The following is a 26593-nucleotide window of genomic DNA, read 5'->3' on the forward strand; positions in this document are numbered from 1 at the left end:
GAAGTACAGTTAGCAAAGAGTTCACCTGCACTTGACATCCAACAGCCCCGACTGGCAATTCTAGAGAAAATACATACGAGCGCAGAGTTGTGTCCACTTTGTTGGTTCTAGATAACATCGAGCTGATTCCTGGTGGCAAAGTTTCTGTCCTATCAACTTTTGACGGTACTTTCTGTGCCAACCACGGTGACCACAGGTAACGAGGAATCAGGGTGCCTGAGAAACAGGTACCACATCCAAGGAAGGCAGCAAATGACCCACTCCCGACTAGGGGGTGGATACGGGTCGTTCCCTAATAGTTGAGTAAACTGTTAGTCGCTAAGAAGAGTCAACGCACTTTTCATTAGTTGAATATCCACAGATTGTCACCGGGATGAAAGTATCATGGGATTGTTAGCTGCCTGTTAGCTGACTGTAGCAGACTGTGAGTTCCAAGAGGAGTTTCTATAGCCAGAGAGGGTCATTGGAGCTGGAGACTCGTACTGAACATGGCCGGGATCAAACACAGCCGACACCATCAGAGGCCAGGTGGTTTACAGCGGCTCCGACCAGGACCAGGACACAGCAGGATGAGGTGGAAGAGCGAGTCTGTAGCGAGTCGATTTTTTAGTGAAATTATCCATCATCCATTGTATCGATAACTCTGCCAGTATTTGTGTTAGTTAGAAGTTATTTATTATTCCATGTTTTGAAATAAATATATTTGAATCATTAAAGTAATATCAGAAAGGTTGGGCGAGACCTTCAGTCGGGGACAGTCTTAATCCGGCTGTAGTTTAGTGTTTGAAGAACAAGAGAACATTTAAATGTGGGACAGACGCTGACCTTAGAGAGAGATGCAAACTGACTTTCAGCCTCCACGAGCTGAAACATTGAACAACATTAGCAGCTGAAGAGTCACACACGTGATGGATCCTCAGAGTGCAAACACGCTGTCGGGCCTCAGATCCATGTTCTCATTAAACACTGACAGTCCTGTGTTTTATGGGCTGACAGCACACAGAATTAGCGTGGAGGCACTCAAAGGGAGCACTCAGTCACAGAGGCCTTCTGGGAAAAGATTACTGACACGGACATGAAGCTTTAGAGGTTACCACGGCAACGGGCTCTCAGAGACATTAAAAAGCGGCGAGCGAGGGGCGGGAGATGTCGAGGAAAGCCTGTTTGTCTTTCAGTGAAGATCCACTTGACTTCAGATAGCAACTGATTAATCTGGAGCCCGTTAGAGCTGCAGGCTGTAAACGTTGGATGATGCTTTATTGATTCTAGAGCTGTGAACTCCACCTGAGATTAAATCATTAACACGCTGCAGGTGAAATGTATATAAACCAGGAAAGGTTTACTCTGTGGATTGGGAACATTTTGAGACTTTTCAGGGGGTTTTAATGCCCCAAATGCTCAGTTGTCACTCCTGAAACTAAACCTGGCATGATAAGTATATTTAAGTTTCCGCCTTTAAACAGTACTCCAGCAGTGTCTTTTTTGCAGACAAACCAACTTTTTCAAACTCATCTGATGCAGTAAATCCGATCTTTATGAAAACCTGCTGCGTCAAAAGTCGTATAAATAACTTTGACACATCAAAAAATGCACAAGTTATAAAGGAACAGCTTCGTGTAGCATACATTTGAAACAAGAAGTGATGTTGTATCTCTGCTAAGGTTTGTCCGATGAACACGAAGCTTGGTCCAGTTGTTGTCCATGCCCCAGTGAAGTTGTGTGCAAAATATGGTGCAAATCAGCCACTAAGTGGAGCTTTTTTTTTTTAACAAAAACAAACAAAAAAACACTAGAATAGCCTACTGTTGTCTCTAATCTACAACATTACCAATGTATTTTTTTGTTTGATTAAATAATACAAATTTATCATCTAAAACAACAGCTAATGAAGCAGCTACATTGAACCTCCATGAAGCATTTCAAGTTGGACCTGCTGTGTTCAGAGCTCGCTCACCTTTCCCTTCTGTTTGAGAGGTTCGATGGTGAGGCTGTCGGCTCCGATGTCCACTATCGTTCCCAGCTGGAACCCGTCCGCTGGGTGGGGCGCCCACACCGGCTTCCCATCCTCCATCGCGCCGCTCTGAGGGCTCTGGAAAACATGACAAACGTAGTAGGTCAGAGAGGTGTTTCCTCCAGTACAAGGTCTGCTTTACTTCACATCAAAGTTCATGTTGGTGTTCATGAGCTGAAATGTACAGCCCTGAAGTCTCCTCACAACACACATTTCTGTTACTGCAGTCTCAGTTTGATTAAATCCTAATGAAACTAAATAAAAGGTAATCGTTTCTGCAGTGGCATCTTCTGATCTCACACGTTAAAATGTAGTTCAATAGCTGTTCACTAGTATTTCTGAATAAAACGTAGATTTCTTCATTTTTTTTTATGCTTTACTTCATTGATCACTGATATTTGTATTTCTACATTTTAGGATCTTGTGTGGATGTCTATGATAGCTTTTAATCTCTGAGTCTTTTATGTTGTATTTTTACAAATATATTAAAATGTCTTCAATAAAACAAACTAAAAACCAGTGGATCTTAAAATCTAATGGGGCATTTAAACTTTTTTAGGAGTATTTTCACTCTTTGATCGTGTTTATTGGCCGTTGCAAAACTACAATAAATAAATCTCAACAAGCTGGGACAAAATCTAAAGCACATTTTCTTTATTTCTGTACAAAAAGTTTTAACTGGCAAGAGCTTAAAAGAGGTTTTAATGTTATATTAGCCTTCCTACATCTGTCATAACAGCAGCAGATATGTGGTAAATTATTGAAACTCAAAAACAGGAGCGATCCTCAAACTGCGACCGACACACAGACTGTATCTGTATCGACTCACTGTGTCCGGAGCTCTCTGGGGCTTTGTGGCAGCCAACAAACCAATTACAGCTTTATTGAGTCAAACTAGCAGCTGATCGTGTTACTGATGTTGGAACAGGATGAGGTCTTTTCCCTCTGGGACGACCTCGGACACGGTCTCGGCTGGCGTTCAGCGCAAAAAAACATTATACATTGGATTTCTCTATCATGTAAAGTGAATATAAAAATACACATATACACTATTACCTATTTGGTTATTAGCATCCATTATAAAGAACTTAATTACTTTATTAATGCCTTATTTTATATGACCATATAGTATACGTGAATTATCATCTATTATGCTTTGTTCAGGATATCGTATGTTACATTTTCATGATGGGACGTACACATTGCTTACAGACTGCAAGGTTCATCGATGCTTTCAGTTTTAATGATGTTTTATTTAATTATTTAAGTTTTTAGTCTCCACAAGACTACTTGGTTGGGTTTAGGACAATATGAGCTTCTCACTTTCTCGATTGACCATACATTTTTCGGTATCTGATTCACATTTTTCGAACACTGAGCCAGAATGAGCACATAGCAAACTAGTCGCCCATTTTCCAGCTGAGACCACTGGGGGAGAATATATTGGCAATCACTGGTTGTTGGGCTGACGGTGGCCCCAACCATCGTCTGAAAAAACTTTAACTGCAATCCATCTAATAGTTGTTGGGATATTTCAGCCAACAACCAGCTGACATCCCTAGAGCCAAAAATAAAAGTAAATATCCCTCTCCTTCAAATATTATTCTAAAAACAAGACTGTAAACATACTTAGGAAAGGGAGGGTTACTGTTAGCAGAGTACTGTAGCTGTAGTTACTTCTGTTGTCTCCTTGAACACAAGCAGCCGGAGGGACAGCCGACCACAAACTACCACCATGTGTGAGAAAACCGGAAAAACAAGAAACCAGAGTGTTTACATGCACACTGCACTCCAGGTCATCTGTGACGGGGAGTCAGCGCTGCAGATGATGATCCTTTACAAGTCAACTCCTCTTGTAACCATCATAAATCCCAAGAAAACGCAAAGGCAGTGAATGTGACACACAGTGTTGATGTCATCAACCAAAAACAGAAACACTGAGTCATTCAGCTTTAAGCATCAAACCAAAGCCAAAAGAAACAAGTTTAATGCCAACTGGGAGCATCCAGGCCCTTTGTGACAAGTCGACGCCACTGAGCAGCGACTCTGGTGCCAATAAGACATGAGCCAAGTTACAGTTTCCATCCACACAGCTGAGGCCGGCGTTCTCTCTTCACGCGCTGGCTTCCTGCCAAACTGCCAAACTTAATAACAGCACTAACTCTTCTATGGGAACTTAAAATAATTACCCCACAGTCCAGCTCTATCTGAGTGCCACACTAAGAGGCTATTAAATTCAATTAGGGATATTAAACCATCAACTGTCTGAGCACAATCGACTCTTTTCTTAGTGCTGGAACCGGAGGAGGATCACTGGTTTGATCGCTTCAGTGAGTCAGGTGTTCCTCACTACAGTTTGAATTTGTATTCGTGGAACAAACTGTCTGGTTACACAGTGTGGATGTTATTGAGTAAAGGTCAGAGACTTTTCCCCGTAGCTGTAAGGTCACAGGTTCAAGCACAGCTACAACAAACAGTGTGTTCATCAGTGGAAACCTATGAGATTTGTTTAAAAGGATGAGTCTGGTGATATTCTACATTGTTCTTTTTGTCAATGAATCTCGTGAAAACACCATCTAGAACCATCTAGGAAGTAATTATTGGAAACTGTTTGGAAAAGGCATTTTCAAAAACTACTTGGCTTGTGATTGGATGAACCATCTGTCGATCATGGCGAACTTCAACCGTTTCAGGTAGTCAAACTTCAACAAAAACATCTTTTCCAAGAAATACTCTTTGGGTAACAAGGACCTAGCCTGAACTTTTTTAACTAGCCAGATTATGATTCCCTACATCTCTTTCACCATATTCATCTGTAAACTCCACTTCTCATATAACTGATGCAGCATTCACGCTAACCCAGGGTTTCCCGCAGCACTTTGCAGCCAAGGCGGCCGCCTTAGCAACACACGCCTGCCGCCTTAACTGAAAAAAAAAAAGAAAGTAGGCCGAGTAATATGAGCGATATGAGCGATAACCGCCGTGTTACTCTATCCTGTTTTCTCCCTTTCATTCCAAACCGTGACCAATGCCAGTCTCCCTTCTCCGCAAAACGCATTAAAAAATAATGAAAAACGTGTCATGAATCGGAAAATAATCAGTTTTTATAATCTTTAAATATGTGATATGCCTCCGAATCGTGTGATGTGTCCAAACAGCGGCATCTGGTGGTTGTCATCACGCTATCTATCATCGTTCGCCAAACATTCTACAACATTCTTTATCCGGGTAAAAAGAAAACATTTCTGGGAGAAGACGTTCATCTGGCATTTGGATAGCCTGTCGCATCGAGGTAAGATAATTATTCTAAATTATCTAAATTCTATAAATACTTGAATAACCTGTAAACTGTTCGCTCGAAGTATCTGAAATTATTATGATAGGCGTAATGTTTTCTTATCAAGGCTAGTTGCGTTTACACGTGGTTGTCTTATAGCTATACGTTTGGTGATTGCACATGACTTTCTCTCGCATTGTACACAGCCAAATGGACAGAAAAACGCAACCAAAAATTGCAGGCTTCTTTGTACGACGAAGCAGGCCTACTTCACCATCCGCACCGCCATTCACTAATAACTTCAATTCCAATAAAATCTTTAGTGCTTTACTCCTACAACCTAATGATGGCCTACACCACAATCTACTATTTAGAATCTGTAGAGTGTAACAAACTCCGTTAGCAGTGGAGGAAGGAATCTAAATACATTTACTTAAGTATTGTACAAATTCAAGGTACTTTTATTACTTTAGCATGTCACCAAAAACAGCACATTAAAATTCAAGGATTCCCTGTAGGAATCCCTGTAACTTAATTCTGTTTATCTGTCTAACAAGTGTTTAAAGGCTTCACAACCACAACTCTCATTAGAAAGGGAAAAACAAAACGTCCAGACAAGTCATTGATATCGGACCATTCTGCAATAAAACTGCATTATATTCAATTACAGCTCATTTAAATTCAAGTAAACCACCTTGTATATTAACATGAGGGAGATTCTCACATGCTGTCCTTCCTGGGTAAATCTGGGGTATAAAATGATCTGAACACTGAGGTTCCGGCCTGATCCTAGGCCGGACAGTAGGCTGACTGAATGTAGATCAAAGGTTGCTGGTAACTCATTGTCAGGGCTGTAAAATTCCCCCGGTGAACAAAGCACCACACTGCATTTCTTTGTGATATAAAAAGGGGCCATTTAAGGAGAACATAGTGCTATAATCAATCCTCTAACTGCTCAGTGCCAGGCAGCCGGTCAAATACTGGTTCACCACTGATATGTGTATAATCTATTATTCATGCAACAGATTATTAAAGAGTAATTTTCAGTATCAAAGGAGCAAGCAGGCAACACAATAACTATTATTGTTGATATAATGTCCCAGAAATGACAGCAATATTAGGGTTAAGGTTTTGGATATGTAAGTAGTTCAGTAGGAGCGTTCGTCTCTCCCTCTCAGACGATCCGATATGTATCCAGATACATAGGCTACATGGGAACCCCAAGTATCGACCAGTTCAGGGTACATTTGGATCCATCCAGGGGTCCGCGTACCAAAGTTAAAACCGATTTCAGAAAATCTTTACACCCCCATTAGGTCGGTAGAGAGTTTGGTAGGTAGGTAGGTTTCAAGAGTAGGTAGAAGGAGTTTTAGGTAGGTTGGCTGGTCTCTTAGATAAGGTGGTAGGAAGGTTTTATAGGTAGATTTTGTTTTTTTAGGTAGGTGGGTAAGTAGGTGATAAGGTAGGTGTCTGCTAAAATAAGTAGTTTTCTAGGTAGGTAGGCAAAGAGATAGTTAGGTAGACAGTTTGTTAAGTCGGTAGGATTTTCAGAAAGGTTGGCAGGTTGATAAGTTGTTTTAGGCAGTTACTTTGGTAGCTTTTATTTAGATGTTTAGGTAGGAAAGTTGTTCAGGTAGAGAGGTAGGTTGGTTGGTTCTTGGATGGGTGATACAAAGGTTTTATGGGTAGACAGATCAGTCGTTTACCTACCTAAGGTAGATTAGGTAGGTGTTTGGGTAACAAGGACTTGGCCTGAACTTTTGTAACTAGCCAGATTATGATTCACTACATCTCTTTCAACATATTCATCTGTAAAACTAAAACACATCATTACTGGTATCTGTTAACTGCAACACAAACTGCTCTGGTATTAGAGAGAAGGAAATATTCCATCGTAACATAAAAGTTTTTGTATGAAGACTCTGACAGGACAGCTGGTTGTGACGACTCAGAGTCATTATGGAGGTCAGACTATGGCGTTGATTGGACAGATGGACGCTAATGAGTCAGCTCTACAGTTACAACCTCTCTGACCAGGATGTTCAACTCTGTCCTCACTCACAAATGTGTAACCAAGGAGCAGGAAGAATCACAAAGATAGGACCTCAATATCCAATCCAACTGACTTCCTGATCAACCCTGTCAGGAGCTGTCTGACTTATTGTTACAATGATGATAAAGAAATGAAAAAATCTATAATTTCAGAGTGAACTATGCCACAATGTCTGCCTCCACAGCAAACAGAAGAACTGATTCACCAGGATTCTTCAAATGGTGCTAACATTTCTGTAACACAACCCTCCTCCAACCAACATAATAACTATAAACTGCTTCAGTGAAAGATGTTTGACAGGGTTTGATACAGTCTGACTGCAGCACCACGAGCTGTTTAAAGACAAGATGAAACCTGCTCCGGCCGCTCTGTGCAGCCCACACACCGAACACCTTCCACCAGCACACCACCGGAGCTGTTAAACTGGGTTGAGCAACACCAATAAAAACTCTGCTTGGATAAGAGATGAAAGCATCATTGAGGCTGTAATGTGGGTTAATGATGTTCGGCTGAATGATTCAGATTTCGGGGGAAATTAGGAGAAATGTAGTCGTTCAAGTTGCAACTCAGAAGTAGTTTGATCCTGCAGGTAAAAGTAAAAAAGTAAAAGAGTATTTACTAGTCTTGTTGATTGATTCAGCTCCAAATCTGGACATTTTTGTACAAAGTATTTGAATTCTACATATTTGCTATAAAAATGCACAGCAACCGCCTTCTACTGGTTGAAACCTGCTATATGGTAGCAGCTTTCGTCTCCAACTGACCTCTGCTGCTATAAAACCAACGTCTCCACTCTACAGACTGTGGCCTGCTACATAGCCGTTAGCCTAGCACTCTGACACAGACACTGGAGAGTCAGCCTCTCTGAGCCGCTAGTTTTGCTAATGTTACATCACAGGTAGCACAAAGAAACATTTACAAACAGCGTGAATGTGCTTCTAGTGACTGTAAAAATATCTGTTAGCTCTGTTAGCTCCACTACCAGCAGCTGTAGTCCTGTTATTGTGAACGGTGGTCAGTCTGTCACTCTGGTCGGCGTGACCTCCTGCGTAACACACCTTTAGGGGTTTAGTTATACATTAAAAACATGATGACTTCAGATCTGTTGTAACTGTCCTGTTTGATACATTTTTACATGGATAAGGCTGCATTCATTTTTTATGTAACAACATCTCCTAGTTCTGGTTTCTGTTCAGTCTCCCATCGAGCTCTGATAAACCTGCTGTACACCAACTACCCAGCACCAAACTCTGTTTATCAAACAGTCAGAGATGGAGGGAGGATGTAGCTGACCTCAGCACATCAACAGCTTGACTTTGTTGTTTTTACCTAGTAAGAGGTTCAATGGGACAATGTTCTATCTCAGTTTCTGCTTGTTTTAATCGCCTGCACTCTACTTCGTCTCTTCCTGACTCTGTTAAGTGGTGACGTTCAGCCGATAGTTAGTTCACATATTCAGCTGAAGTCTCCAATTAACTCGAAACCGAAACACCAACGATACAGATGTTCTCCAGATGTAAGAAAAAGCGTTTTCTCCGATTATCAACATAAAGTATAATATTTATAGCAGCTCTGTGAGGATCAGTGGTGATTTGATGCTAAATGCTAATGTCAGAATGCTAACAGGTATAATGTGATGCTAACTTTCGCTAAAGATAAAAAAAAAAAATACAGCAGAGGCTGATGGGAATCTCATTATTTCTGCAGGTAAAACTCAAATATATTCAATTTACAATCATATAAAACTGAAAAAGGGCAGAAAATCTGCACATTTAAGACGGTGGACACAGAGAACGTCAGTTTTAATAAATAAATATCAACATCAAAACATTTTGTCAGTTAATTTCCTGTGAACTGACTAATCAACAGTCCACATCATTGTTATCCTGATATGATTCAACTGAAAGATTATTCATTATTTTATGGTAATTAGAGATTAAAAAGAAAAGCAATCAGCATGGCTGCAGAATGCTAACATGTAATGTTCACCATGTTCATCCTCTTAGCTTAGCATCCACTATTTGCTAATTAGCACTAAACACAAAGTGCAGCTGTGTCATAAACTAAAATATTGGACCAATTTGACCTCATGGTGGATCACCAGAGTCTTTAGGACACATCGTGTGTGAGGATCTTCCATCGATAGTGGCAGAACCATAAACTGTGTAATTAATATCAAAAGTGACCACACCTTTAATCATTTATAAGCTTTAATATATTTTAAAGGGGTGAGTTGAACAGTTGTCATGAACAGAGAAATTAGCTTAGATACATCAATGTATGATGATACAGTATACTCACAGGGGGAAGCTCGAGTTAAAGCCTGTAAGTGGCCATTGAGTTAAAGTACTTTGTCAAACTGAGCCTGAAGGTGATTTTTGACCTTTGAACTAGTGATTATGAATTAAATTGAAATACCATTCAAACATTAAGTACAGTCACCACTCCCAGACTCCGAGCTGATATGCAAACACACCTGAACCACATTTACAAAGAGCTCCAGTCTTCGGCTCCGAGCTCAAACTTTCCATATTCAAACTTATTGATGTTAAAATAGCCGGCAGCTGTTTGTTCTGCAGTGAAACCTGAAACAAACACTGACTACAAAGATGTGATGAACAAACGTTACGTCATGTGTCAATGGAGCGGGCAATGGTTGCTGATGTAGCGTGATAATAACTCTGAAGCTCCTTTATATAACAGGTTTTATTGTTCGTACAATCTGTCACTTTTTTGTGGCTTAAATCAACGTATTCCTTCACAGACTGACAGATTTAATATAGTGGATAGTGCGACAGTAATCATGTGAGAGCTGCTGTAAATGTAGAACGGACTTTTATTGTGACAGTCTGCCTCGATGCACCGGAGCCGAACAGCTGTGAGCTTCATGTAAAGGTTCCCACGATGTGAACAATGTCTGATTCATCCTCTCAGAGGTTTGAACAGAAACTATCTGCCTGTCATTAAATCTGACTGGAGCTGCTATTTTAGGATGAAGTCACACCTGCAGCAGCTCGCTCGGCCTCTGAGGTATTTTTACTTCTTAATGCTCACAGCATTCAAACAGCAAACAGTTAGGAACCACTGAGGAACCACTGAGGAACCACTCAGGGACCACTGAGGAACCACTGAGGAACCACTGAGGGACCACTGAGGGACCACTGAGGAACCACTGAGGAACCACTGAGGGACCACTGAGGAACCACTGAGGAACCACTGAGGGACCACTGAGGGACCACTGAGGAACCACTGAGGAACCACTGAGGAACCACTGAGGGACCACTGAGGGACCACTGAGGGACCACTGAGGAACCACTGAGGACCACTGAGGGACCACTGAGGAACCACTGAGGAGCACTGAGGGACCACTGAGGAACCACTGAGGACCACTGAGGGACCACTGAGGAACCACTGAGGAGCACTGAGGACCACTGAGGGACCACTGAGGACCACTGAGGGACCACTGAGGGACCACTGAGGACCACTGAGGACCCACTGAGGGACCACTGAGGAACCACTGAGGGACCACTGAGGGACCACTGAGGGACCACTGAGGAACCACTGAGGGACCACTGAGGGACCACTGAGGAACCACCGAGGAACCACGAGGGACCACTGAGGAACCACGAGGGACCACTCAGGGACACTGAGGGCGAGGATCCAGTTGTAAGAGGAGGAGACTGAAAGAGGGTTTAAAGGTTACAGACATACAGAGAATGGACGTCATAGAACTTTCTTTTATTATCAAGTTTGCATCACATTGCTAACATTTAGCTAGCTCTGGCTAACGTTACCAGAAACCATCAGTGTGTGTTGGTTAGGTTTTGAGGGGTTAGAGGCCGATCACACAGACTGTAAACCGCTGTTTTCCTGTGGTACGGTGCGCCTGGTGTACGCTCCTTATAAGACGTTATAAGACGAGCATTAAACTAGTTCGACCCCCGAATAATTAAACGACAGTCAATGAGAAGAGTTTTAGTCGACGCACTTTATAGTCTCAGAGAAACCAGTTCAAGAGCTGCTCCTCGTCACGGGACCAAAGTATCAGAGGACTGTTGCAACACGGACCTTTCCTCTTGTAACACAGGAAGTCTCTTACCGCTGCACTGCTGCGTATGCTAACAGTACCAGCTGCTGTTGGCCTGTTAGCGGTCCTATTAGCCGACTGTACCTGGACTGAGAGAAGGACGGGGACATTAAACTCTACTAGTGTCTTCTACTTTTATTACAGTTGTATAACTTTTAAAATGTAACAGATTAAAATAATAAGAATCCAATAACAACAGAACTCTGTAAACGGAGGTCTGATTATTTGTATTAAAGAGTTCACCTGTATTTAAAGCTCACTGCATCGTTTCTACATTGTAGATTTTATAATTAAAGCTAAAGACTTGATTTGACTTATAGAACATTACTGTATTTTTACGAGTTATTTTCTGTTATTTTACTGTCTGTTTTGGGGCTCAGCTGCTGGAATATCACAGAGTATTTAACATGAGTCTGACAGTGAAACAGACGCTGCTTCAGAAGCAGAGGATGTGCTGGGTTCGATGCTCGAGCTGCAGCAGCTGTCTCTTTGTGCGTTGGAGAGGCCGACAGAGGAAGCGGCGTTGCAATCGGCTGCAGTTATGTGTGTCGACCCACTCCTCCGCTGACAATCAGCTGATTGTTGGATCTGTGTCGTCGCCCACTGAGAGCTCGCTGTCACCGCCGATCGGTCGGGTCACGTGGTGGACAGACAGCCCGCGATGTGTTCAGGGACAGAAACCCCCGAGGGAAGATTGACAATAAAAGGGAACTGATTCAGGAACCATTTGTTTACTTTATGTATGAAAGTATGTATGTAAGTAAATATACTGTATGAGCTGATTAATCAATTAGTTGATTGATAGGAAACTAATTCTGTTCCAGATTCTCTGATGTGTCCATTCAAAGCTTTTCTTTCTCTTGAACTTAAACTAAAAACATTTCTGTCAAATATACAGAATAAAATCTTATTTCCTGCTTTTTACTCAAATTACAATAAAAAAGTTTAACTTTATATAAAAAGGAAATTTACTTTAATATAAAATACTCAGTATCAATCAATATCTGTCCGATCAGACACTGATCAGAGGATCTCAGTGGATCATTAACGTTCGTAATGATTCTGTTAACGAGTGTTTCCTCCTCGTTCTCCCACGCCGCTGTATCGTGACGGCAGAGTGGGCGAGGATCACCCAGCATGCATCACTGCAACCTAACAGCTCTTTATGAGCTGTAAACTGAATTATAGGTTGAAACATTAATGCTGCTGTTAATGTTCATTATTACCAAAGTTATCAAAATGTCTCAACAAGAGCTCAGCTACAACAAACAGCTACTATACAGTTCTTTTGTGCCACTTTGTGACAAATCCATCTTGTTTCCTGTGACTGCTTCACAATAAAAGCCACCCTGTGTTTTGCAGACTGATTGCTTTTAATGTGAAGGAGCAGCAGCAGGAAGTGTTGTGCAATAACTGGCTGCGGCTCCGATTCGTCTGCAGGAGGGTCAACAGTAACCAGTCTGGCTCGGGATCAAACCCACGACTCCCTTTTTGACCGAGCTTCGTGGTTCCTTTAAAACTCTCTTCATGAATGTTACCCAGCATTCTTTGAGGCGATTAAGCAGCTGCTGCCGCACCCAGCACAGACTCACAACAACAGGGCGTTACAGGTGATTCCTTTCACTGAAGCAGAAATGAATCCGACCCTCCCAACACACACACACACACACACACACACACACACACACACACACACACACACACACACACACAGACACCACACACACACACACACACACACACACTAATCACTCACTTCATGCTGCTTTTAATCCAGTTTAATGCTGTTAATACATTTATAAACAGTAAAGTATTTGTTGTGTTATTTTAATTATATAAAATGTATTTGACAGTATGTTCTTGGCACCAGCTGCTGTAATATCAGTGTTGTCTCTCTGAGAGATTCCTGATGATTTCAGCAGGTTTGTGAAGTGCTGATGTTTGATGAACACAGTTTAAAGATTGACCGGAGTCATCCTCCTGAAGCCGAAGTCGAGCCAATAAAATGATTCACGAGCAGCTAAAAAGTTGTTCATTACACAGAGTTTAACCCCTCGTCCTCCCCGCCGGGAGCGGCGAGCGGCGGTTCAGACCCTGGCGAGGTCGAGCTGTAACACAAAGGTCGAGTGATTCATCAACGGGCAGGTGACTGCGGCCTCGCTGGGCGTTTCCCAGCATCAGGAATCAGGCTCAGCAACTACCACTAGATCTCAGAGGAACTGTTCACATTGTTTATGAGATAAAGTCGGAATACGAGAACTAAAAATACTCCGTTATCAGTAAAAGTATTCAAACTGTGACTTCAGTAAAGTCCAGAAGTATAAAAAGTGAATCATTATGTAACAGAAGCTGCGTTTAATGCTGCAGGTCGTCAACATGAAGCTGAGTTCAGTTTATTTAAGGGACGTGATTAAACGTTGTTACCCTTGTTAGTCGACACCAGAAACACTGACTGGTTAAACTGATTATAATAATAACCATCAGCTGTCTGTACACAGCCGGCTGCAGGGCTCCCTGTACCGTCATCCTCTGTGACTTCACATCATCACTGCTGCCGACATCACAAAGTGAATCCAGACAGCTCACATTAAAGCTCTACAGACCTACAACCATCAGACTGATCTCTCTCTCCGTCTGTTAGTCTGTGTACAGCTGCTGGTAACCTGGCTGATCTGAGCTCAGGTGGACGACTTTAATTACAGTGTTAACAACCACAGACACACGTAGTGATCAGATCACTGAAACCACTTACTGAGCTGGTCTGAGACACATCTGACTATATAGTAAACACTGATGAGTCCTGGTCCACATACAAAGTCCGACGTGTCTGTTCATCATCTGAGAGCTCAAACATCAGATTAAGAGAGAGAGTCTGCTCATAAAGTTCAGTAATCCCACAATGCACCAGAGCGTCTCTGCTGCAGGGCTGCTGATAGCGACAGTAATAATGGAGAGATAACGGAGGGATATTTGGCTCCAAACTGTCTCAACCAAACCGACCAGAAGAGACGTGTTCAGATTGAAAACAGTGGTCACAGTCGGACTCTCAGCTTCCTCTGAGGATGATAACATTGTCTCATCAGGAAGTCTCAAACCGGCGTCCGACCACGACACTGAACGTCTCTCTCGCTGTCTCTCTCAGTAAAGTGCGGTCACTTCCTCGCTGCTGATGATTACACAGGCCTGATGGACGGAGACGTTATCCAGACGTCCTACACAGAGCGAGAGGAAGTCTCTGTGGAGGACGCACAGCTGGGTGATAAACTAACAGCAACCGAGTGTGGAGGTCCAGAGGAGGCCGGGCTGCACCGGCAGCTGCTCAATATAACGACCAGGAGACAAAAGATATCAGGACAAACAACCTGCGGTGAGGACGAGGAGACGCTCTGATGTTAGAAATCTGGACACAAATCAGCCGAGTCATCACCAGCGTGCCCTCGAGCAAGGCACTGAGGTTTTACTCTGGCAGTAAAAACACCATCAACTATCAAAGTATGGGCCCTGCTAGCTTAACTCAGCAACCACTGAGTACAGAGTCGAGTTCATCGCTGGCTTCAGTAAACTCACTATATTATCTGTTTATTTCATATTATAATCAATAATAACAACAACAGCTGATAAACACAAACAGAGATTATTGATCAGAGATGAGTTTTAGGATATTTTTTAACAATCAGACAGACTTAATGTTCTTTTGTTGTTTGGCACAAAGATGATGATATAAATATAAGATATACACGTGTGTGTGTGTGTGTGTGTGTGTGTGTGTGTGTGTGTGTGTGTGTGTGTTGTAGTCTGATGATAGTAATCAGTAGTTGTAGCAGCCAACATCAGAGGCAGTTAGCAGCAGTTAGCAGTACAAGGTCCAGAGCTGGAACCAAGCCTCCCTCAGCCATCTGAATATTGAAGAGAAGCGTTAGAGAGCCGGATTAACTCGGGTCAAAGTCCCGCTGGAGCCGAGCCACACAAACTAATGAGCAGTGAGACAAAGCGGAGCGAGGAGACGGCGTTTAACGGGAAGGAAGATTTCACAGACTGACATCTTCATCATCTTCATCATCTTCATCAACCTCACACATATTCACACACACAACAGCAGCTGACCTCCTCCTAAAACATTACCCAGAATCCACAGCACAGTGAAAAGGCCTCCGCATCAGGAAGGTTTCAAAGGTCGCCGACACGTGATCCCGCGCCCTCTGTTGCCGCGGTAACCACCATAATGACGGGTTGGGTCGAGGTTGCGTGTCGGCGTGAGGCGGCGGTCACAATAACTGGTGATTAAAGATGACTGCTGCTAAAAATACAGCCGCTCTGCTGATGTGTCTGTGACATAATCTACAGAAACTGTAGTGAACGCTGTGAAACCACGACGCACGCCATAAAGACTGAAAACATAAACACATGGTAACTCCGTTTTAAAGTCCAAAGAGAGGAAAACTTGGGGGAAAAGCTAATATTGCTAATGCAGCTAATGCAAAGCAACAAGATGCTTCATGCAGAGGTCAGTTAGAAGACAAGTCAGTTAACTGAGTAACAAACAGCTCCTCTGAGGTCCACAGTGTGTATTCAATTACATATCAGTGGTGTTTAACTGATCTCTGGATATATATGAACCTATAAATACGATGCTTTCATGGATTTGAATCGGGGGAATCAACTTTCCCCGAGTACGTAAACGCTGCTCGTCTCCTGCTGTTGACCAACGTCTTCAAACTGGTTCCATCAAACTCCAGAAAGTGAACTCTTCATCAGGTTTCAGTCTTTAACAAATCAAACCAACGATACAGGACGACATCGCCGTCATTTAAAGTCCTTCAGTAACGTCTCACAGAGTCTCACAGAGTCTCACAGAGTCACACAGAGTCACACAGAGTCCCACAGAGTCCCACAGAGTCTCACAGAGTCTCACAGAGTCACACAGAGTCTCACAGAGTCTCACAGAGTCCCACAGAGTCTCACAGAGTCTCACAGAGTCCCACAGAGTCTCACAGAGTCTCACAGAGTCACACAGAGTCTCACAGAGTCTCACAGAGTCTCACAGAGTCTCACACAGTCCCACAGAGTCACACAGAGTCACACAGAGTCCCACAGAGTCTCACAGAGTCTCACAGACAGACAGTCGAGGTTCATTAAGAGATCTGAGTGAGGAGATAAAATAAAACACAGGTAACGTAGATTATTTCCAGGATATTTGCTAGAAAGTAACCGATTCAATTATAATCTATCTTTAATCTTCATTCTGTCCATCGGCTGCTTTAAAGGACTAAATGGTGTCAACTTCAAAGCCTGTTTGCTGCGAGGAATAAAGTCTGTATGAGACGTAATCTGAGCCGGCGAGAGGGAACGGCTCCTAAACGCTCCTAAAAGCTCCTGGAAACAAGGGTTTATGGGTAAAAAGAGACAGATGTTGACATTGGATAGCCGGAGGGAAACGATGCGATTCAAAGCGCCGCCATCGACTTCCTGATGAAGACGATGTGATAAAAGTGGCTGATTCCAGATCAGTGTTCAGTCTGTGGAAGAAAAACAAACTCATAGTATCTGAAGAGTCCACGAGACTCTGTTTACTAACAACAACAACAACAACAACAACCACAACAACCGCAGCAGCTCCTTCCAGGATGTTTCAGAGAACACAACCCCCCCACAGCGAGGACGCCGGGCTCGCAGACGGGCGTGTAAGTCGACACTCTTCATCACCATCATCAGGAGGCCGCGGTCTGCTCGGTGCAGCGTGACTAATTCAGCTCACATTCCCCTAATTACAAAGGCCGGCGGAGGGGAGGGGGGTCCCGAACCCGAACCCCTCCGTAACCTCCTCCGTTATATAATGACCTCCTTCATCACCTGTGAGGAGGAGGAGGAGGAGGAGGATGCTGCGTTCAACCTCGGAACCAAACCGCTCACATGTTGCCTCAAAAGAGCCAATCGGGGCCTTTGTGGGCGGGACTTAGGTCAGTGATGTAACAGAGATGTGAGGGTCACACTAAAGCTTCAATCAGGCCCCGAAAATCATCTGAGTGAGCCGAACCGAAGAGTTTATTACAAAGTAAAATAATCTCCATTGTGTCAATAATAATAATAATAATAATAATAATAGTGTAAATTATAACTCATTAACTAACAGCTGTATGTGTAAATTATTACACATTTATATATTTTTTATTATATTCTGTCCCGACATTGATCAGGACGTCAGGTGACAGTTAATATGTCGTCGGTTGTTTGTGGTCACATGATAACACACCTCCTCTGTTGTTGTTGTTGTTTACTTCAGGCTGCTGTGAGCAAACTTTTATTTTAATGGAATTAAAGAGAATGTAAGAATGTTAATCAACAGACAGAAAACCATCTTTAAAGGTCTCAGCAGCACTTTAATTCCACCGTCCAATCAAATGATCAGACACATATTACATATGTATATAGATTATATATTCTCTATGAAGAATGAATCATCACTTGGTAGATTATTTTCTTTAAATCTGCTCGTTTATGATGCAGAAAACATCAAAATAATGCAACTTTTAAATGTTTTCCGGGTTATATTCTGTCACAGCTCCACTCAGACTGTTGTGTGACGGATTCTTTATGTTATCTTATGTTTATTAAACATATGTGTTGAAGTGTGTATTCATATATATATTTGCCTCTAGTGGATATCACAAAATGTTAAATTGCCAGAATTTTGAATGAAGTCTGGTGCTGACGAAGCTAAATCCAAGCATGGGGGCAATGTGCCGTTCTGTGTTGTTATTGCATCGACTACAGTTCATATTCCTGCGCACACACACAATATATGGACATTCCCAAACTCTAACAGCCAGAAAACACTTCCAGGAATTCCTCAACAGAACGTCTCTCCCTCCTGTATACGGCCAGCCTCCCAGTTCATCACTACAGGCTCCCAAAAGTCGTCTAATGTTCCCAATCCTCGGCTCTTAAGTGGATGAAGATGCACATAAACAGCTTATCCTTGAATAAGACACTTGGACGCGAGCCGCTACCCAGGATGCCAAGCACATTTCACTGGTCCCATCCCTGCAGCCACAGAAGCAAACAACTTCAGACTAATTAGTTTTAATATGTAAGAAAGGACGAGTTCCTGAGGAGGACTCTGACCTCGGGGCCCGGTTACAGTACCTGCTGCTTCCTGCTGTGACATAATGCAAATATAGGTCCATAAAAACACGGATATATGGCGAGGAGCAAAAGTCAAAGTGCGTCCGGAAATCAGGAATCTGCTGATCAGAAAGACATCGTCACCCACTGACTGTCAGCAGACTGCACTGTGAGCTCAGTTTAAAGCCAACAGCACCATAATGGAGGTTTAGGAAGCTCAGGACGAACACAATAAGCACTGAGAGCTCTTATGTAATCATTGCACACAGATAAAACCACAGCGAGCTCACTGCTGCGTCCACACTGCTCACTTATTATTACCTCCATCATCGGCAGGCAGCAAAACCCCACCAACACCCTCTGCTTCTTTTTCTTATGCAAATCATGTCCATTGATTCCCAGACTCCCGTGTGTGTGTGTGTGTGTGTGTGTGTGTGTGTGTGTACAGGCCGCAGCCAGCCTCACATTGTGGGAATCTGACATATTGCTGCTGCTGCTGTACAACAACACATCCTCTCGAGTCATGAACGCACCACTGAGTCCCTTTATAAAGTCCCTCTGATGCTAGGAGGCTAAAATGCTGCCCGGACGCACAACCGAACCTCATTCACAAAAGCTCGGTTTTATTGGAGCAGCGTTGTGCATCAGCCACATATATTCTCTATGAAGAATGAATCATCACTTTTCTGATTGTGAGATTATTCTCTTCAAATCGGCTTTGTTATGACGCACAAAGGCTCTTTATTTTCGACATAATCCAACTTTTAAATGTTGTTTGCCGGGTTATGTTCTTTCACAATACACCCTTTGATGGCAATGGCAGCGCCGATGAGTGCTGTTGGAAAAGTTGAAGCTCTGCTGAAATAAAGAGAAACAATGTGGATTCTTTATGTGCCGAGTTTTAGACATTAACCTATTTATTCAGAATATCTATTGAGAATGAATTCATACAAATATGCTTCTAGTGGAGGTCAAAAAATGTTATATTGCAAGAATTCTGAATGAAGTCTGGCGCTGGCAAAGCTAGACAACCCCGAGCAGGATTACTGTAAAAGTTGAAGCTCTGCTGAAATAAAGAGAAGTAAGGTTGATTCTTTCTGTACCGAACTTTAGAGTTTACCCTATTTATTAATCATATGTATCGATCCGTGTATTTATATGTACCTGCCTCACATAAATAACAACAACATCATTAAATGTGCAGAATTGTGAGTGAAGTCTGGCGCTAGACGAATCCCACCGCGATGTATGTAGAACAAACAACGAGCGTTCCGCGCGCTGAGTGCGGGGCTGATGAAACCGGGACGCTGCGGAGGATGCGGGATAAACTGCGGGTCCGTTACAGACCGGTGGCACAGCCCTCTTCATCCCGGGGGGGGGCACAGTCCGCTGACAGCCTCCCGGAGCTAGCACCGGGACGCTGCTGCTAACACCCCCCCGACTCCCTGCGATGCTTTCTGCCCCCGGTGCACGCGCACGGTGCCGGTGTTTGCCTACCTCGTCGGTGCGTCCGCTCCCGGTAGTCGGTGGGAGACTGTCGGTGTCTGTGCCTCTGTTATAAATCCCGGACAGGAAGTCCCGCACGGTGCCGGCTGTCTCTGGGTGGTAGTTCTCCGGCAGCCTGGGCCACACTCTCCCCGCCCTGCAGCCTCCGACTCCCGCAGCAAGCCTGGGAACTGGCCCCGTGACGTCACCGGCTGGATAAATAGTCCCAACACACCGGCGGAGGGATCCGACAGGGGGCGCTGTGCGGTCCGGGTTACGGTTTTATTATTATATTATATTATATTATATTATATTATATTATATTATATTATATTATATTATATTATATTATGTTATGTTATATTATATTATATTATATTATATTATATTATTTTATATTATATTATATTATATTATATTATGTTATATTATATTATATTATATTATATTATTTTATATTATATTATATTATATTATGTTATATTATATTATATTATATTATATTATATTATGTTATATTATATTATATTATTTTATATTATATTATATTATGTTATATTATATTATATTATATTATATTATATTATATTATGTTATATTATATTATATAATATTATTTTATATTATATTATATTATATTATATTATATTATATTATGTTATATTATATTATATTATATTATATTATGTTATATTATATTATATTATATTATATTATGTTATATTATATTATATTATATTATATTATATTATATTTTATTATATTATGTTATATTATATAATATTATATTATTTTACATTATATTATATTATTAATATATTATATAATATATATATATTTATTTATATTTATTTATTTATTTATATTCAACACAAACTGACGATAACAATAAACACAATAAACTGCAGGAAGTTAAAATATTTTAATATTGATCAGATTATTTCAGCTTTATTGAATATATTTTCTATTATATTTTTATTTATATTATATTTATATATTTCCTCTGTGCTGCTGTGCCAGACTTTAATCAATACAGTCGATCAATAAAGTGAATGATTGAATACAGTTACTGACTTATTGCAGATTATAGCAGGTTGGATATTTTTAATAAACAAATATTATTTATAGAATAGAATAATAATGTAGTCAGACAGTTCAGGGTTCCACAGGGTTGAGAGGTTGTGATTGATTGATTGATTGATTGTGGGAAATATGAAAAGTGATGTGATTCTGACAGCAGTCTAAGATACATTATGTATAGTTTCTATTATTAATATATAAGCTAGTGAATATTTATATTTCCACTATCTAAACTGTATTTATAGATATTTATTGATATTCTGTGCCTCGACCTCCCGCTGCGTCCGGATCAATCACATCTGTATATAAAAAAATTATATATATAAAAGACATATAACTCTTTTTCTATTTTCTATTTTATATGTTTTCTACAACCGTCTGTCTTTATTATGTTTTTGTTTTATTTTAATAATCTTTTAATAAACTGCTTTTTAAAAACAATTCAGTGTTTATTTCTTCCTGATTCTGGATCAATATTCTGATAGTTTGTGTTCAGATATTAAATAATAAACTGGGATGTGATCAATTATTGTAACTCTGTTTATATCGAACATTTTAAACTCAGTTTTGTAAGTTAGAAACATTATTGACAAAGTTTTTTTTCCACAATATAAATAAAAATGTCTATAAAAGTAATTTAGTGTCACTTAAAACTATTAAAGCTAATTGATCAAGAATATTTTTTTATCTTACAAAATTGAGTTTGTTTTATTTAAAATGTTAAACAATTAAAGGAAATCTGGAACCTTTAAAGGGACATTGTGTAGGAATTTCTCCCATCTAGTGGTGAAATTGTATTTTGCATTCAAACGAATAGTGCTCTCTAGTGCCTCACGTTTTCAAATGCGTATTGTAACTACGGTAGCTGTTATGTACCAAGAAGCCTACCTGTGGAGGAGAAAGCAGGCAACTTCAGCGTCCCTTTGAAAGTCTTTCTCCTTCATTAGCTCTTTCCATCTGGGAAAAGCTACCCCGATGTTTACCCTCGTTTTTTGAATTCACCGGTCACGTTGCCTTTTTAATTCCCTTTTTTGCTTTGTTGGTGACGAGGATTCCTTCTCCTGTGGCTCGCCATAAGTATGATCCTCCATTATTAACTAAAGTGCAGTGCAGACTTTCAAATGTGCCTCTCACTGATCTCCTTCTCCGTTATAGCTGGTTTCAGTCACGTGACGCTGGCTCTGAACGAGAACGCGTTGTGGATTAGTGAGACAGGTAGGCTAGTGCTTTATGTCCCTCTCGGTGATTATAGTTTTTCAAATTGGCGGAACGACTTTGAAGCCTCAATGGACTTGCCCGTCTAATGTTTATACAGATAAGAAATTCTTCGCTTAGTTTAATTCTGTAAACTGTAATTTAATTAATAACAAAACAGGAAGTTTTTGTAAAATTATCAATTTAGTTGAATTCTGAGGCGATTATTTCCTCTGATTATTGATCAGAGATTAGTTTCCTGATAATTTTATACAATTTTCTGTCTGTTTAATATTTTTTTTATCATTTTTAACAATCAGACAGAGTTAATATTTATATTATTATATATTAATATTCTTTATTTGTTGGTTGTTATAACTGCAGGATGTTCAGATATCGACCTACTGGGGATATTTCTAAAGTTTGTTTGGTATTATCAGATATTGATTCCATATAGCGATCAGTTAACAGAGTGAGTGATCAGATCTTCATCAGATATTATAAAGGTTTGACTCAGTGATGCTGAAAGGATTCATCCTCTGGAGAACATGAACGAGTGAATGATTCACTGCTGCTGGTTTATTTATATATATTTATTTCTCCTTTATTTAACAGACATTGACTGTTTAATGAAGATGTGACCTCCTCTTCCTCACTGCTGTGGCACACTGAGCAGTACAACCAGGTTGGGGATTAACTGAGATAATAACAATGGTGCTAATCTGTGTCTGCGGCTGCGCTCGCCGCCGGCTGCCACCGACACAACGACAACGCCAGTCGCCAAAATACCGACCAGAGATTAACGATATTAATGTCGCTGCCAACTGTGAACAGATATTATGGGATGTTAATGGTTAAAGGAGCAGTGTGAAGGACTACAACTCCCAAAAATCCTTATTTAAGGCGATGAAACATCATATATATAATTATTATATTTCCACCACAGTAAACTGCACTTTTAACTCTTATTGTGGATCAATAAGAACTTTTAGACTCACAGAGGATTAAATGAACCCTTTTAAATTAAACCAAATATATTAAAGTAAAACATTCATCAAAGTCCAAACTGTTAAATATTAATTAAACTCGTGAGGACTTGATTGTTTATATTTGTGACTTTCAGTAAAACGTCTTTGGATCCACTAAAGTCAATAAAACTGCAATAACATGTTTTAATATTTCAGTTTTTAGCTCCACTAACAGGAAGTTGGTATACATTGTTTCTGTTCGAGCTTTTGATCGTATCACCTCATCTTCAAGTAAAAGTATTTATTATATAACACAAAGTCTCTTCATGCTACACACAACAGATAATTCAATGTGCAGTAGAATAAAGTAAATAAACCAACATATCCAGTTGTTTATATAATGTTATTTATGTAAAGTTATATATATTTATATAAATATAAATATATAGATACACTCACACAGGTAATAACTCTCCAGTGTATATTTGAATGTAAACGACAGGATAGAGACAATAATCTGGTTTCATCTTCACATAAAAACCAACAGAGTTCATTCAGTTCGACTGTGTTTGAGCCCCGAACATCATCGATGGGAGTCCTCGTCATCTCGTCCTGGACTCGGGTCCGATCATGGACTGAGGATCCAGGATGTTGATGGATCAGGTCTCTGTAATAGACGTGGATACAAAGGTCTCTGATTGAGTCTCACATTGAACATTATCCAGGAGCAGTCTTCAGTCCAAGCTGAGCTCCCAGCGGACTCTCTACCTCTCCTCTTGGGGCAGAAGTACTCGCTGTGGAGGAGCCGGTCCACGCCACCTAAAGACTGTTGGTTACTGATATGTGATTCTGACATCATCCAACGAGGTTTTCAGCAATAAAACCAAAATGTGTTTGAAGTTTTATTTCTTTCTGGAGTTTGGATTCAGAATCTGACTAAACAGAAACTTAGGAGGGTCCATTGATTGGTTCCTGTGTCTCTGCAGAGTTTCATTGTGGTTAATAAACGTCAGGAACAATAAACTGTATCCGTCCACTGATGAAGGCAGTGAGATGTGGTTGACAGCCCAGAATAAAGCCAGTAAGAGGACCTGGAGTTAATGTTAGTGCTGTCTCAGCTGCTTCCACAAACACTTTATTACACTGATAAGGATTCTCATCAGTGGGCCGACAAACAGTTCAGGACTCATGAATGTTTTATTGTTCGGTAACGCAACACCGAGTCTGAGAGCGTGTCCCAGACTGAAAGCTGAGAGCAGCACTTCATAACCAATATTATAAATATTATTAATGAAATTATGTAAAATAATGTGAAAAGGTCTGTAACTGTAAATAAAGTAAATCAAATGACTGCTGATTTAAAGAAATATAATTTTTTTCCACATATAAAAACACACTGATGAAGTCGTCCCACTAAAGATCACACACTGGATCACAGCGTCTGTCGCTCTGGTGACAAAACTTCCTGCACGAATCTACGATCAACTCATCCAGACAGTCGAGCACCGATACGAGACTGAAGAGGAGCTGCAGTCACTCAAAGTGTGACTCGTTTCAGGATTCAGAGTCGTTTATTGGTTGATATTTAATAAATGAAACTTTAAAACAAATAACATTTATTTTCACTCATTATACTTTATATGAGCTGTAATGTAAAGTCCTCCAACCTGTAACATGTTCTTAGAGCTGTAAACTGAATTATATGAAACACATCAATGCTGCTGTTAATATTAATAATAGTCATAATCATAATAATACTCATAATAATAAATTATTTCTATAAAAACAGAGTTAACTCCCACCTCCTCCAACTTTTACGGCGTTTTCTTAACTTGAAACGAGTTTGCAAGGTGAAGAATTGTGACCCTTTAGGCTTTCCATACTAACGCAGCCACAGACAGCGGAGGGAACATTAACATTAGACCGTCTGTCTGACTCTTCAAAGAACAAAGTCTCATCTTTATTCACCTGATTAAATATTTAACTCTGAATCAGACACAGTGTCAGATTCTCGCTGCATTCAGAAACATCCAGTTTAATTTACACTAAAGCACAATGAGCTGAGAAATACATTACATTTAAAATAAAATTATTTCATGGTGAGTTCAGGTCTTTGTCAACTCGTGTTAAATATTAAACAAAGTTTGAATAAAGATTCAATCGATCTGTATGAATTCTACATAAAGTTTTGTTCAATCACTGAAGCTTTTCTACAAATTTGACCAAGATTCCCCAGTTTCAGTCTTCAGTTGATTTGTAGTCTGATTTGTGTTCTTCACCCATTTTCTGCATGTGTGGCGCCCCCTAGTGGCTGAAACCTTCAGAGTGTGTTCCAGGAGTCTGTTGAGCCATAAAGTCACCAAACTGGGATTTTATTCACTGGATCAAGTTGATCCTCAGTTTTTGGTCCAATTTTTTCTGAATTAGAAAAAAAAATAATTTTACGGCACAAAAATGTGTAAATAAATCAGTTTGTAAGAAAAGCTGTATAATCCTGGAGGGAGTGTTATAATATAACAGCACAGTGAGTTTAAGTTCTCTTCATGTTTCTCACAGAAACAATCGATATATATATTAAATATATACAGTAGAGGGATGAATGAATAACAGTATGTATGATGAAGTGAGTTTAAGAGTCTCTCAGTCTGCAGGAAGAATGTAAATATAAGATGTAATTTATAGTAAACATTTAATTTAATGTTATTCTATGAATTTTATGGTTTTCTGTTTGATTTCCGCTCAAACTTCAGTTGTATAATGATATATTTAATACATATTTTATTGTATGTGTGTTATGTGAAGATACAGATACAGATATATATATATCTGTATTATTATATCTGTGTGTATATATACAGATATATATATATATATATATATAATAATACAGATGCACATCTGTATTATTTTACCCCAGAGCGCCCCCTGGTGGTTCTAGTGTCCAAGTTAGTTTAACTAATTCAGGTTGTTGCGGCAGATTACACTGAACATTAAAGTAACACAAACTACATTTATTTTAGTTCTTGATGATTTTACAGAAATATATATAATATATATTCCTGATTAATAACTTTAATAAAATGAATAAAGCTTCTTATTACTTTACTTTTAATTGCTTTAATTAAAATGTTTAATGTGAGTTTATTGAACTTATCTGGTTTCACAGTGAAAGTTTCTGAAGCTGGAAATAAATACACAGACAGACAGACAGACAGACAGACTGTGATAAAGACTTAGACCGGCAAAATAAACTCTTTTTTCTCTCTGTTTTCGTGTGTCTGAAGGAGGGCGGTGCACTATCACCACTGTGGGCCAG

The 26593-nt window shown here is 40.3% G+C and overlaps 1 protein-coding gene across 7 annotated transcripts in view; it reads right to left on the reverse strand.

Annotated features, from left to right (window-relative positions):
• The window catches only part of myo6a (myosin VIa), a 117804-nt gene extending 97570 nt beyond the window's left edge, over positions 1-20234 (reverse strand). For all 7 annotated transcript variants that reach the window (XM_051408999.1, XM_051408998.1, XM_051408997.1 and 4 more), the window contains exons 1-2: positions 20048-20234; positions 1955-2089 (exon numbers count right to left, since the gene is read on the reverse strand). In XM_051408999.1, the coding sequence (XP_051264959.1) occupies positions 1955-2071 (117 nt within the window). In that variant the 5' untranslated portion in view covers positions 2072-2089; positions 20048-20234. The remainder of the gene's footprint in view (positions 1-1954; positions 2090-20047) is intronic.
• Between the last annotated feature and the right edge of the window lie 6359 nt (positions 20235-26593).

The sequence above is a fragment of the Dicentrarchus labrax genome, unplaced genomic scaffold (assembly GCF_905237075.1).
Source record: "Dicentrarchus labrax unplaced genomic scaffold, dlabrax2021, whole genome shotgun sequence".
NCBI lineage: Eukaryota > Metazoa > Chordata > Actinopteri > Moronidae > Dicentrarchus > Dicentrarchus labrax.